The sequence below is a fragment of the Pongo abelii genome, chromosome 17, assembly GCF_028885655.2.
Source record: "Pongo abelii isolate AG06213 chromosome 17, NHGRI_mPonAbe1-v2.0_pri, whole genome shotgun sequence".
Classification (NCBI taxonomy): Eukaryota; Metazoa; Chordata; class Mammalia; order Primates; family Hominidae; genus Pongo; species Pongo abelii.
This window is the reverse complement of record NC_072002.2, coordinates 63,833,298-63,848,405: the sequence shown is the minus strand read 5'-3', so window position 1 is coordinate 63,848,405 and position 15,108 is coordinate 63,833,298. Positions and strand designations below refer to the sequence as shown.

The 15,108-nt window shown below is 46.0% G+C and overlaps 1 protein-coding gene across 9 annotated transcripts in view; it reads left to right on the top strand.

Annotated features, from left to right (window-relative positions):
• DYM (dymeclin) overlaps window positions 1–15,108 on the top strand; it is a 413,664-nt gene that overhangs the window by 390,376 nt on the left and 8,180 nt on the right. The window contains exon 17 of one of the 9 annotated variants that reach the window (XM_054537557.2): window positions 10,230–11,197. Within the exon in view, the coding sequence (XP_054393532.2) occupies window positions 10,230–10,301 (72 nt within the window). The 3' untranslated portion in view covers window positions 10,302–11,197. 9 annotated transcript variants of the gene reach the window in all.

Here is a 15,108-nt window from a genome sequence, read left to right as displayed (position 1 = left end):
TTAATAGAGCTTAATACACTCTTGCTGGAGATTTCAAATGCCTGCTAGCCTCTCCACATATAAGTGCAAAGGCTAAAACTTCCCTTGCATCAGTCTAGCTAGTTTTGTGTTATTTTTAGTTTTCAAGTAGAATTTAATCAAATAGATCATAGAGCAGCCCTCAGAAAGTGAACGCAAAATTTCTTACTGTTAACAGTTTCTTTAGGGAGTATGAAGTCATAGACCCTGGTGTGGAGAGCTTCTCCACACCAAACAGAATTATGTTTGATATGAATTTTTGCATGTTTACTTCGAAGGCATTTTCATTATAAATGACAAATGACTTTTGAGGAGGATAGAATAAAAAGATTAGCTTAAAATAATTGAAATCTGAGAAGTTAATTTTATTGACCAATGAATAGGTTTATGAAGCATCCCATTTTGAAATCAGAAAATTTATATTTCCAAACTTGAATCTGCCTAAAAATGCCACTTTTCTAGGCATGGCAGTTGTTCTGATTAGATTTTGTATAATGTACATGGTTAGACTATCAGTTTCATGTAGGATTCTATACAGGTTTATAAATTGTAAACTCTCAGTATATAATAAATTAAAAATAAGAAGCCTAGTCCTTTTGGGAGTGACTGGTTCTACTGTCTCCCTTCTAAAGATAAAGTTATTTTCATTGTTTTTGCATACATGACTCTATTCAGATTTTTTCCCAATGTCTAAAGTGCTTCTTCCCTACCCAAAGTCACCCCTTTCTTTTTTGGGTTTAGAAATTATTACCTTCAGCCAGGCACGGTGGCTCACATCTGTAATCCCAGCACTTTGGAAGACCAAGTCAGATGGATCGCTTGAGGCCAGGCGTTCAAGACCAGCCTGGTCAACATGGCAGAACTGTGTCTCTACAAAAAATACAAAAAAGTTAACCAGGCGTGGTGGCAGGTGCCTGTAATCCCAGCTACCTGGGAGGCTGAGATGGGAGAATCGCTTCAACCCAGGAAGCGGAGGCTGCAGTGAGCCAAGATGGCACCACTACACTCCATCCTGGGCGACAAGAGCTAAACTGTCTCAAAAAAAAAAAGAGAAATTACTACCTTCTCAGCAAAGCCTTTCCAACCACTTAGCAGCCCAGCTATTAGAGCACTTCATATTTTGAATTATCAGCTTGTTGTATGGTTGTGGCTGTCCCTTTAGAGAACGAGGTCCCCCCAACAGTGACTGCCCTAAACCACATTTAGTTTCTTAGTCCTGTAACAGTGTTTTTCATTTATATATTTCTTTAGTTCTGTTCATATATCTATTTACAAAATATAACTTATTTCCCAAGCTTTTTAGTAAGAGGGAAATGCTTTAGGCATGGATTTAAAAAAAAAAAAAGAAAGAAACCTGGTTTTTCTCTTTTGATTAATTCCTAATCTCGCGGTTTCACTCATCCTTCTCATGTGGTTTCTCCCTGGACAGACCTGTGTTAGGTGTGGGAAATTGGGCAGAGAATGTAATAATCTCAGTGGAGGGTTCTGTAGCAGTTGTTTTTTAACTTGCTGAATATGTGCTTTTTCTCTTATTTGTTCCTTTGTCCTAAAAATAGGTGTGCTTTAGTGAAAGTTCCAATTAGTAGGGTTCCATTTCCTGTAGATTTTGCTACACTGGAAGTGAGAGGTGGCTAAAAACTGATCATGGCAAAATATTCCAGACACAGAAAGCTCCTGCACGGGGAGTTGGTTGCCTTCTGCCCACAGATTAAGGCGTATTGCCTCATTGGCTTTCCAGATGGATTATAATCGCTTTCCCATCACGACATCCATCTCCACTCTCATTTTCAAAGGTGAAAAGGAAACAGGGTGGGGAAGAATCCCTGGGGTGAAATTTGAATGCACACTTCTGAAGGGGAGCGACTTTTTCTAAACTTTGTAAAGAGGATGACCCCTCACTGAAGTCAGTTTTTCTAAGCTGGAACCGTTAGCCCTAGTGTGTTACAAAGACTCCTGTTTCCTTTCCAAATAATTCAGGAGTCAGGTGGAGGAGAACAAATGGCAAACAGCATGGCCACCCGTGTGTGTTCTGTGCATGGCAATCAGGGCTGGGCACTGTGCCATTGGTGCAAAGCACCTGGAGTCAGTCTAGTCCACTTTAACTCTTGTCTCCGGAATCTTAAGGGCTCGTGGTTTTCCCTGAAACCTGTAGGAGGAAGCTTGCTGGCTTCACATTTATGGCAGGAGGACCAGAAGAGTCCATCAGTGGCTGCATTTGCAGGCCTCGGAGATTCCACAGTCAAGGCCTGGGGACTGACTAGGTCATAGTCAGCAGGTCCTGAGCTGAGCTAGATAAGAGTGTGCTTCCTAGACTGTGATCAGAAAGTTAATCGTTGGTGACAGTGAGTCCGCCCTTGTTCCTAAGCCATTGTTTTAGTTTTGTAAGATTTACAGGGCTGACAATCAGATTAAAATGTACAGAATAAGTAAAACCTCCTTCCTTCAGAAATGTGTATTGGGACTTTCTCCCAGTCTGTGTCTCCTCGTTTTCTAACCTTTGAAGATAAAGGCAGGAGAATTATAATTCTGACAAGCCTTCCAGACAGCTTGCTTAATCTGGGCTATGAGGCTATCAGGCCCGGAGGCTTGTCTCTGCAGCTACTGCTAAACTGAACATCCAGGCACCATGAGGTCAGCTGCACAGAGACCCTTTCCCAGAGGCAAACTGGCTCAAAGAGACCGTATCAGAAAAATAAAGACTCATTAGGATGGAGCCAGATGGAGGATGGAAACAGAATTTTATTTGTCTGCTCTTTTGTTTCTAGGGAAAAACAAAAGCAACACAGGTCATTGGACTCTAAACATATGAAGTTTGACTATTGACAGAGGAAGCTCTTGGATTCATTTCTAGATCTCTTCCTTCCCAGCCCTGATTTCCTTCCCTTTCTGGGGAGAGGCAGCTGTGAAGAGCTGCCAAGTCTCTCTGCCCACTCACCCTGGTGGCACTGCCAGCTCTCCTCTGTTCCCACTGTCATCTTTGGGTCCTGGTCCTCAGCCCCCATCGCCTAGACCCTGTACTAGTCCCCCAGCTGCTCCCCTCCAAGGGCTGCTCCCCTCCAAGGGCTGCTTCCTTCCCATCCAGAGGGATCACATTGTTTCCCAAGTAGTCTCCCAAGAGCACGCTCAGGTCCTGGGCACATCTCTGCTCAGGTGCATGGAGTGGCCCCACTTTGTATGCAGAAAAGTCTAGGCTCAGTCTCAGCAGATCTCCATAAACCTGCCTTCCAAGCTATTTTCACATTCCCCCTCTTATTCTCAAACACACTGGCTGGTCCGTGGGCACCCTTGTGCTTTTCTGTCTCCCTGTCTGTGCTTCTGTTATTCCTCTGCCTGGGATGCCCTTCCCCCCACCTCCACATGCCCAAATCCTACCCTTTGTTTACAGACTACCTAGGTGCCTTCTCCTCCTTGAAGCCTTTCTTGAGGCTTCCAGTTTAATTTCTCCCTTCCCTGGATCCCCACAGATTACACTTTTTTGCACACTTCAGATGATCTTATCACCTCCTATCTTGTCTGATAGTTATTTTTGTACATGTTTTATCTCCATGTCTAGATTATGAACACCATGGTTCGGAGGCGCTGCCTCTACTTTTTGGTATCTTCTGTGGCAGTGGTTTCCATTGAGAAACCATTGAGATTTTTTTAAGCACAGAGTAACATGATCAGATTTTTATTATGGACTTTTTTGTTCATGCCCCCCTCACTACCCAGGAACTGCTCAGAAAGGGATGGTTCAAACCTTTTTCTCAGCCAGGCTTCTGAACAATTTCCCTGACTAGACAGTGCCTTACACTTCTCTCCTCTCCATCAGGACCACCCTAGGTGAACTATCTTGCCAGCATCCCCTGACTGTACTTTTCACAGAGTCTCTCTCTCTCTCTCTCTCTCTCTCTTTCTCTCTCTCTCTCTCCCTCCCTCCCTCCCTCCCTCCCTCTCCCTCCCTCCCCCTCCCTCCCTCCCTCTCCCTCCCTCCCTCCCTCCCTCCCTCTCTCTCTCTCCCCGTCCCTCTCCCCCCCCTCCCCCTCTCTCCCCCCTCCCCCCTCTCCCCTCTCCCCCTCTCTCCCCTCCCCCTCTCCCCCTCTCTCCCCTCCCCCTCTCTCCCCTCCCCCTCTCCCCCTCTCCCCCTCTCTTACTTCTCTAAGCCACCCTGTGGCAGAGGGTACTGTTCCTCACTCAGCAATGCCTGACCTGGGGCTGCATGGCACACAGAGAGCCTACCTTCAAATCATTTATGTCCAGTAGTGAATGGAAACTATCCAAACCCATGTCCAGCCAGGCACTTTGTAGGAAATATACAGGTAATGCTGTAAGCAGGCAGGTACTGGGCACTGGAGAGGACCACGCAAGACTCTGGAGGGAGGGAAGCATCTGCACCAGCACTGTAGGAAATGGAAGTGTGGTGGGAAGGACATCCTGGCTATAAAGAGACCTGTCAGAAATGGCATGGAGGCGGGCATTTGCCTGAAGTGTGCAGGGGACCCCAGGGAGCTCACCTGGCAGAGGCTGATGGTTTGCTTAAAGGAGAGGAAGCAAATGAAGCTCAGACGTCCTGGGCACCCAGTTTGTGGAGAATCCAGAGTCCATACAAATCAGAACTGGCAATTATTACATTGTACTTTCTAACATTAGATTATGTTAGAGGATTGCTTTTTAGTGATTTTTTTTTTCATTTGCATTTATCTTAGCTCTCCAAGTAAATGTTAAAATCCTTAAGGGCAGGGACCATATTTCATATTTTTATTAAATGCTTTTATGATACAAAGGGTCACCCTATAATTTATTTTATTCTCATATTAGGTTTTCTTAAAGCAGGGTAAAACGTTCTTACCTGTTTAATTAGGTTAATATTTAAGAGTGAAAATATATAATGTCCAGAATTAGCATCAAACTAATTCAGAGGAGGGAAGTTGGGGTAGCTTAAATAGTGCCCATGAGTTAATGGCTTGTAGCTGGTTGATGGGCACACAGTGTTCACTGTATTATTTTCCCCACTTTGGTGTGCATGGATAATTTTGCATAAGATGTTGGGTCTCCGGTGGTACTGAGTAAGCCTTCAGCTTGCAGGACTCCCAGCACAGCCCCCTCCCTCATACCACCACACTGTGTAGCAGCCACCTGGGCCCCTAGCTGCCAGCTGAGCCCCTTGCTACAGGCCTGACCTCCGGAACAGCCAGGAAAACAGCTAAGGATCAACCATTGGGTTAGGGTCCTGTACAGTCACAGCTCAGTGATGCAGACCCATCAACCAGGTGGCAAAGATGACCATTATTTTGTATCACCATTGTGTTTGTTAAAGCACTAGTGATTATAGTTATAATGTAAATATTAATAAAAAGGAAGGAAGGATGCATGGGTGAGCAGGTCACCTTTTGTCTTAGTCCGCTGGGGCTGCTATAACCAAATACTGTGGAGTGGGAGGCTTATAAACAACAGAAACTTATTTTTCACTGTCCTGGAGGCTGAGAAGTCTAAGATCAAAGCACCAGCAGATTTGGTGTCTGCTGAGGGCCCACTTTGTGGTTCGTAGACAGCACCCTCTAGCTGTGCCCTTACATGGTGGACGGGACTAGCTGGCTGGCTGTGGTCTTTTCTATAAGGACACTAATCCTTGCAAGAGGGATTTAATCAGAAGTTTTATCTTGAAACATCTTTCTTCATCAGAAAGTGTTTTGTATGCACTTAGAGGTAGAAACCATAGAAGTGTATTTACAGTGTAAGTTTCTCTTTAAATAAGCACATCATTCTATCTTCCTTAAATCTGCTTTTTCACTGTACAAGTTCCAAAACTCAGATGTTGTCACCCCTTTCGTGCTGAGCATACATTAGTTCTCTGTAGGGGAAATTTAGAGTTTTCACTTTTTCTTATATATAACAAATTTTGATTTAAAAAAAAAAAAGGTATGTTCTACATCCTCTTGCTCTAAATAACCCCAAATATAAGTGTCTTATTATAGTATGTTGATTATTTAAATTTGGAATTTTCTTTTGAAAGATCCTTTAAAATGTTTTATGGGTGTTTCCAAGGTAACTCTCAATGTTGTTTAATTTTCATGCTTACAGTGTATAACAAATTGAATTATCTATCATTGGTCCCTTAAGAGATAAGCAGTGTGTCTTTCTTTATTGAAATATGTAAATTTGTGCCAGGCAGTGTGGCTCACACCTGCAACCTAAGCACTTTGTGAGGTCAAGGCAGGAGGATCACTTGACCACAAAACCAGCCTGGGCAACATAGTGAGACCCCATCTCTATAAAAAATTTAAAAATTTGCCAGGCATGGTGGTGCAGACCTGTGGTCCTAGCTACTCAGGAGGCTGAGGCGGGAGGATCACTTGAGCCCAGAAGTTTGAGGCTGCAATGAACTATGATCACATCACTACACTCTAGCCTGAGCAACAGAGCAAGACCCTGCCTCTGAGAAAAAAAAAAAAAGAAAAAGAAAAAAAATGTAAATTTAGCATAATTGGAGCCTGTGTTATAAAATATGAGTGCTTGCTCTTAATTCCTTGTTTTGGAAATGACTAGAGGTCTCCAAATGCTTCATCTACAGATGTTTTACTTGCCTTCTGGGGCATTGATTTGAAAAAAATCATGATAGAGAAGGGAAAGGTCTTGTATTTTCCAGTTGTCTTTTGGCTGTGAACCTTGTTCCAAGGCAGAAGATGGACTCCTTTGAGGTCCTTCTCTGGGATTGCTTGGAGAAGTCAGAGCAAGGTGCTAACAGAATCTAGCCAGCAGTTGTGCCTGGCCCTCACTGGGCCTCTCAGCCCTGCCTGTGCCACCTCAACATCATAGTCAGTCTTCAGCTCCAGTCTCCACCAGTCAGAGCAGACCTCATCAGCTGTAATGGTTTACAGATGAAGTAACTAAGTGTCAAAGAGGGACATGGTTTGTCCGAGTTTATTAGTGTCAGAGCCACCTCTAAAATGCAGACGTCTTGAATTTTCCCTCCATGATACCATTCATAGCCTAAACGGGAGAGGTACATGGTAGTCTTAAAAGTTTACACTTCTTTTTCATGGTATTTATTGAAATTTCAAGTCATTGATCAGTGTGACAGTTGCCATGGGGAGCATGAAATGCCAGCTGCCTGCTGCTCTTCTGTCTTCCAGCCTGTCTAGGCTGAGGAGAGGAAGACAGCAGATGTCATGGTGGTGTGCCTGGTGCAGCTTCAGCTGTCAGACTAGGAACAATGGGGCAGGGTGACTCCTGGGCCACCACCAAACCCCCCACCCCAGTTAACATGTGGGGCAGGTGGGAATGAGCATGACTCCCAGCTCCCTTGCCCTGGCTCTTTCTGGCCCCATCGTGCCACAGGCCTGCCTGGGAAACACTATGCGTGCTCGTCTGTGGCCCTGCCTGAGCCAGCCCCTGCGCAGTGTCCACGAGAGACCTGGGCTCAAGGAGCAGCAGTCTTCGGAGGTGTCGAGTCCTTCCTCTCCGCGGTCTCCTTGTCTGATCGGTCAGCATCACTGCTTTGCCACCTCTGAATGTACTTTCCCTCTATCCTGCCCACAGTGTTATTGCTAGTTCATAAAGTTGTAAACTGTGAAACTGCTCCCTTCATAAGAAAATTACCAAAAAAAAAAAATTCAGATCACGTGGATTTATACCAGTGCAGTTAAATTTCTAGCCTGCCCCAAGGCCAGATCGAGACCCTATTTTGGATATGGTGAGCCAGGTTTTACATTGCTAACACACTGAGATATGAAACTTACGACCTATGCCTTTTTGTACAGGAAAGGGTAAAAGCAGGAATTGGGCCGGGCCATGGCTCAGACCTGTAGTCCCAGCACTTTGGGAGGCTGAGATGGGCAACAGATCTCTTGAGCCTCAGAGTTTGAGGCCAGCCTGGACAATGTGGCAAAAACCTGTCTTTACAAAAAATACAAAAATTACCCAGGTGCGGCCGGGCACGGTGGCTCACGCCTGTAATAGCAGCACTTTGGGAGGCCGAGGTGGGCAGATCACGAGGTCAGGAGATCGAGACCATCCTGGCTAACATGGTGAAACCCCGTCTCTACTAAAAATACAAAAAAAAAAAAAAAAAAAAAATTACCCAGTTGTGGTGGCATGCGCCTGTAGTCCCTGCTACTAGGGAGTCTAAAGTGGGAGGATCGCTTGAGCCTGGGAGGTTGAGACTACAGTGAGCCGAGATCACACCAATGCACTCCAGCCTGGCCAACAGACTGAGACTCTGTCTTTTAAAATAATAATAAAACAAATAAAGCAGGAATCATGAATGAAAAAGAATAGGCTTTTATTAATGGAGATTCAATCTTTGTTTCAGCTTACAAATATGAATATTTTTACACTCATTAGCCCTCTGTGAAGATTCTCCTCTCCTCAGTGGCATGTAGCCTGAAAGCCAAATCCTGTTTGATTTCTGATCACATCACCTGTCCCTTGCTTATTAGCTTTCTCTACTTTGGTTTTGGAAAACAGTTTCAAGTATTCTCTTTCTTTTCTACTCTAACAGTGTCAATGAAAATGGCCTGTCTTCAGTGGCTTTTAGGGGCTCTGTGGCAATGCTAGCAGAAAGCAGGGCCTGAGCCCATTTGGTGGCTCTTGAGTCTCTGAGTTGTCTGAAGAGTCCTGCCTCCATTTCAGGAAAGTGGGAGCAGAGGGTGACAGCTGAAGAGACAGGAACGACTTGAGAAACCCCAAAGTTTCCTTCAGCCTGCACCTCCCCCAGCCCCCTCATTACTCACTTCCCCTAGCCAGGCTCACGTGGCTGCTGGGCTGAGTCGCCTCAGCTGCCGTGGCAGCATCACCACCTCCATCCTCACTGGCCAGCAGCGGGGAGCCGTTGTTCCGTTAGAGTCAGCCACTGGTTGCTTGTTCATCTTTTGGTGTGAGCCCTCCCAGGAAATTTCCTGGAACACTGGAGGGAAATATTTCTTCACCCAGCCTTTCCAGGCTTCAGCTCATCATAGTCTTTGCCTTCCCATTCTCACAAAGGCAGGGAGACCTTTGTCCAAGAAAGGGAATTCAGGTTACTCACCCACAGCATGCTGCTGTGCTTTTGTTTAGCATTCTGCCCATTTGGCCCTCAGCATTTTGGGAAGCTTTGCAGCTTGGCGTGGGGCTACTAATGGGCAGGATCCCACGCAGTCTGTTCAGAACCTCAAAGACAGCATCACTGCTGTAGGTTAGGAAGGACTCTTGGCACCTTGTATTCAGATTCTGTCTCTCATTAGTATCATCATCTTTGAAGACAGACAGCAGAATTCTCCACTTTTGCCCCCATCTCCTACCTTGGAATCAAAATATTCTCCTACTCCCAGCCTCCTAAGTAGGAATTGATTTGCATCAGGCAGTTTGACTCAGTAATGTAGTCAGCCTTCCTGAGGAGTTGACGCGTAGGCAACTTCACCTGCTGCCCCGCAGCTGATGGCTTTTAGATCACGAGTCTCTGTCCTCCACCTGTCCCCTGGACTCTAGGCTTCTCAGGTGAACAGGCTTCCCTCAAGGCTGCCTCCGTGCCTCCACCCACCTTTCCAAACTTACCTCTAGCCACACCTCACTGCAGGTCGGCCCCAGAAGGGTGCTGTCAGCCTCTGTCTGCTCCAGAGGGTCCCTCCACATGTAGTTCCAGCACCCCCCACCCCAGCCCTGTCTCCACAAGTCAGAACCCTGCCCACACACCAAGGCAGCAGGAGAGTCTGTACCTTCCCACCAGCCCCCAGAAAAGAGAGAGAAATTGAAAACCGAAGATAAAGTCTCTCTCCTTTCTGTGAATCCCCTTAGCCTGGGTCTGTGACAGAGGTCCTACCAGGGACATTTGCTCAAGATTCAGACTCAGGGGGGCTTCCAGTTCTAGCTAATGATACGATGGTTTGTGGAGAGCTTGTCCCAAGCATGGGGCTCCACTTTATATCCTCCATGTTTTCCCGAAGAGTCTTTTCGCCCTCGCTTACAAAAACTGTTAGTGTCACTTGTGGACACTCCACAGTGGTGAAACCATTTCCTGAGCTCAGGATCCGTGTCTGCCAACCTTGTAAGTGTCCCTCTTGGGTGGTAACTTAGTGCCCAGAGACCCCCTGCCCAAGTCCCTCTGTGTCGCCAGCCATGGTGTTCCTAGATATGCAATGTGTTGCAACTGTCTTTTGAGCCACTCTCATGATGGGCTTCATAATTTTAACTTTGTATTTCTTAACTTGTAACTTCTAATAAGTGGTCCTTTATAATTTTCTGTATTTTAAATTTAGTTCTGGCCCAGCACAGTGGCTCACACCTGTAATTCCAGCACTTTGGGAGGCCAAGGCGGGCGGATCACCTGAGGTCAGGAGTTCAAGACCAGCCTGGCCAACATGGTGAAATCCCATCTCTACTAAAAATACAACAAATTAGCCGGGCGTAGTGGCGTGCCCCTCTAATCCCAGCTACTTGGGAGGCTGAGGCAGGAGAATCACTTAAACCCGGGAGGCGGAGGTTGCAGTGAGCCGAGATCGCACGACTGCACTCCAGCTTGGGTGACACAGCCAGACTCCATCTCAATAAAGAAATAAATAAAGTTCTTCATTAATTGTAAAATTAACATAAAATGAAACTTTTCCACATTCATTGCTGATGTTATTCATAGACCAGTGCTTATCTTCTTTTTGTTAAGTTATAATATTTGATAGATTTGTCACTCCCTCCATTACACTTGGAAGAGCCTGCACTTCAGTCTTGATCAACAATTTAGCTGAACTGATGATTCATTATTTCTCCCAGAGTTTGCTGTCCAAGCCCACCTAAAACCTCCTGGCCCCAGTGTTCACCAGAACTACCTGGGAGAGCATCCTCCGGGAGCACCACCTACCTCCCATCCTGGGTCATGCTCCCTGCTTGTTCTTGTTTCCTCCCGCTAACTGACACACCCTGTTCAAGGAGCAGAAGTTATTCTTCTCTTTCCTCTACAGCCAAGCAAATGCCTCCTGTTTAGCTGAAGCCCACCAACATTTGGTTTAAGAACTCATCATTGACGAACTAAAGTTACACAGCAATAGGGTATGGGGGAGGAATGATAGTGAGGCTACATAATCCCCAAATTTATCCTTCACCCCCGGAATTAAAAAAAGAATGTAAATGCGTCCTCTGCTATTTTATGACAGGATCTCAAAACCCGTGTAGTTTTCATCTGAGCAGGATTGCCCACCACAAGCCCTGCACATGCTGTCTGTAGTCACTAACCCATCACTCCTGACCTGCGCCATCTGCCAACAGTTACTGGTCTGCCTTGCGACCAGCAATCTCCCATTTCCTTGTCTATTCAGAGGCTTAATATGGTCTTGAATTTTTTTTTTCAATCTGCTATGTAGCTATTGGATTTTAAATTGTATTAGACTCTCTGGACCTGTGCCAGGTGCTTGCTAGAGTTTCTGATGCTATCTTATATCATCTTTAGGTGGAAGGGGAAAAACTCCATTGAACTTTCGTGGTAATAAAATTATTGCAGTTGTGCCCTCCATCTGTTCACTGAACTTCCTGTGGGTTTTCACCAGATCACATGACTGACAGCAGAGACGGCTTTCAGGATTTTGGTCTGCTTGTTGTACCCAAATCTCAACCACCAAACCAGACCCTTGCTTTGTCTCTGAGCTGGGCGTCCGGATGTCCCACTGTGGTAGGTTGATTCACTGGAGCTGATAAAAACATTCCAGCCAAACTTGAGAGTCTAGCATTACCTCTGGCTCCGAAAATCAAAACAACAGGATTGCTGTAAAGTAGCTTTGGACTGAGACCAAGCTACAAGCTTGAGGGATGAGTTTTTCTCCTTGTTGAGCTGTGTCACAGGACAAGTATCTCAGAAAAAGAAGCGTGAAAGCCAGGGGCTCCTCACCAAAGTAGCCTGAGCTTGAGATAACCAGTGCCCTGCCCTGTGCCAGCCAGTTTTAGCTGAATTCCTGCCGTAACTATGAGATCCAAGCCCCCTGATCCTTCCCAGGCACCTCCTCTGCTTTCCCAGAGCTTTAGTCTAAGTCCTCAAAGCACATTGACCTGAGAGTCACTAGCTAGAGGCCAAAGGGGTTCTGAGAAGCCCAAGGGAGGGGAGATGTGGGCAGAGAAGAGCCAGACAGATGTCGGAGCTAAGAGGGCCTGGCGATGCCTGAGCAGCCGGGGCCCTGGGCCACCAAGAGGGTTTGTTGGCCATGGCAGAGATGAAGACACTCTCAAGTGAAGAAGTTGGACTTCCCTTAGCCTCACAGGATGGCATCATTGTTCTCTACAAAGGGACATAAAGGAAAGAGTGACCTTTTCTAGGTTGTTGATTTGACGTTCAGACTGACATTTCTTGGACTCAGTCCTGACAAAATGTGTCCCCAGTGTCCTTAGTGCTAAATTAAACCTTTTGTCTTTCTTTTCCTTAGTACTTTAGACTTCTAAGACATCTTAGAGGGAGGAGCACATATTTTTAAGAATTGCTATTTAAGTCTCAAACCATGCTGGCTTTCTCTATAGGGAGGTAGATGGACAGGTAGATTCAGAGAGGGGTCAAATTAAATTCAGCTCGGGCCTACCCAGGTTGACTGAATAACATTCTCAAAATTCTTTTATGATTTATGCCTAGTGTTCACCCTTTTAAAGTGTTCCCAGGCACTGCCCTTACAAACAACTCCCTTCAGGAAAAAGGAAGCTCCTTACCGTGTGCTTCCAGGTGTTTACTCTGTGTAGCCAGTCCTGGAGAACATGCATAAATAACAGAGTGTGATTCCCCTTTCTGAACCTTTTAGGTGCTAGTGAAAAGTTCCAAGCAAACAACCCTAAGGAACAATCTCTCTGCTCCCTTGCTCACTGTGGGAGAGGAGCTGGTGCTGTGGTTCGGGGAATGCGCAGTGCTGTCTGCATGTTCAGGTTTTCCAATAATGGCCGTGTGTTCACGCTGCTCTCTCTACCCGCTCTTTCGGTCCCCCCATGACCAGTAGTGCACACTTGGGAGACAGCAGTTTGGGAACCCAGTCTGTGGAGGGGACCAGGCCTTCACTAGCCAGCACAGATGGGGGCAGCGCCTGGAACCTCAGCCCACTTAGCTGGGAGCTCCCAGGCCACAGAGCAGCTCAACAGCAGCTTCAAGCTTGTCTTTGTTTTCAGCAGTTGGGAGCCTTAGCCTTTAAAAATGTCTGTTGTCAACCTCCAGGACATTCAGATACCATCTCCAATGCAAAGTCTAAGTAGAAATCAACAAATGCTTGACTTCAGGGTTGCAGCTGAACCCAGGCCCAACCCATTCAACCCTTTCTCCAACTGAACCCTGCAGAGCCTAGAGGCATGGCAGGGAATACACCTTTAGACCTTATTGGTCTAAACATAAAACCACATCTCATAAAACCACACCTAGTCAGAATTGGAAGGAGCTCAAAGTTCCTTCATTTTTCACAAGGCTAGAAAACTGAGTCCTGAGAAATGCTATGACTTGCCCCAAACTGCCCAGTTTGCCAGCTGCTGAGCCAAGACAGAGCCAAGGCCTCCTGTCCCCAGCCTGGGCTCACCTGGTGATCAACCCCATCACTCACAGTGAGGAAACACGGCCACAAAAGGTTAAGTGAGTTGTTGGTTAGGAGGATATTGAAGAAACATCTGAAGCTCATTATTATTACTTGAAAGACATGAAAACCTAGTGTCCACGTTGGCCACAGACATTTTAAGGGCACACTTAGGTCCCTTTTGACCCTGGGGAGGCTCCAGAGGAAAGGCCTGAGCTTCGTTCAGCTTCTGGCTCTACCATTCACTGCTGTGGCCTCTTTTTTATGTGACTTATTCTTTTGGGGCCTTGGTTTTTTAAATATCTATAATAGAGTTAATAATACCTGTGTCACAGGATTGTTGTGCAGATTTTACGTCATTCATTCATTTATTTAATTCCTCATTCAGCAAACGTGTCTTAAGATGTCAGTGACATGCCATATGCTCATAAGATCCCTGCCTTCTTAGAGCCGGTATTTGTTCTAGTTGGGGAAACAAATGGTGCACAAGTCAACAAATAAATAAGAGAAGCACCAATTGCACTGAGTGTTGTGAAAGCAATAAGCCAGTGAGCCGAGAGAGGCCACTTTTGTTTTTTATAGGGTGGTCATTAGTGAAGCAGGAAGTGCCTGGTACATGGCAGCTCTAGCCAAAGTCATTTCCACTGAGCTTCCTACTGGGCTGTCTCTGTGAACTTCAAGCAGAAGGCTTCATTCCTGGTCAGCCACAGCCCCCGCAGCCCCTTGTGGCTCAGGGAGTTAGCTGCCATGCTGGATGTTGTTGAATATGCTGCACGATCTTACAGGAAGATGGTAAACACCTAGGTCACATACATTGCAGAAGTTACCCCTTCTTAGATGGTAAACCCTTCTTAGTTACCCCATTAGATGTCAAAAGCCTAATGTCACATACATTGTAGAAGTTACCCCTCTGGACCGGGCGCGGTGGCTCATGCCTGTAATCCCAGCACTTTGGGAGGCTGAGGCGGGCAGATCACCTGAGGTCGGGAGCTCAAGACCAGCCTGACCAACATGGAGAAACCCCGTCTCTACTAAAAATACAAAAAAAAAACTAGCCGGGCATGGTGGCACATGCCTGTAATCCCAGCTACTAGGGAGGCTGAGGCAGGAGAATCGCTTGAACCCAGGAGGCAGAGGTTGCAGTGAGCCGAGATCGCGCCATTGCACTCCAGCCTGGGCAACAAGAGTGAAACTCCATCTCAAAAAAAAAAAAAAAAAAAAAGAAGTTACCCCTCTGTCCACCTTATCATAGCCATAAACCCACTCCAGGGCCAATCTTCTCCCCTCCAGCTGAGCCTGACTCTGAGACAGAGAAAGAAGGCAGTTCTTCAGCACCTGCCTTCTCTTACTGAAACAGCTTTGTTCTTTAAAAATGTTGATGAAGATGAGCTCAGTGCCTTTAAGCCATTTGTCAGCACTTGTGTCTGGTTTTCATGCAGGGAGGCTTATTTCTATTATTAAGAGTCAGTTGCCAAGTGAGAAGTATCCATTTGGGTGCATAAAAGAAATGGGCTTTTAAGAGAAATGGTCTCTGTAATCACGTCTAAAGACTAGACTTCACTATGACCAGGCCATAGTAAACATCATAGTATGTCTAGTCTTTAGGTTTGATTACAGAACA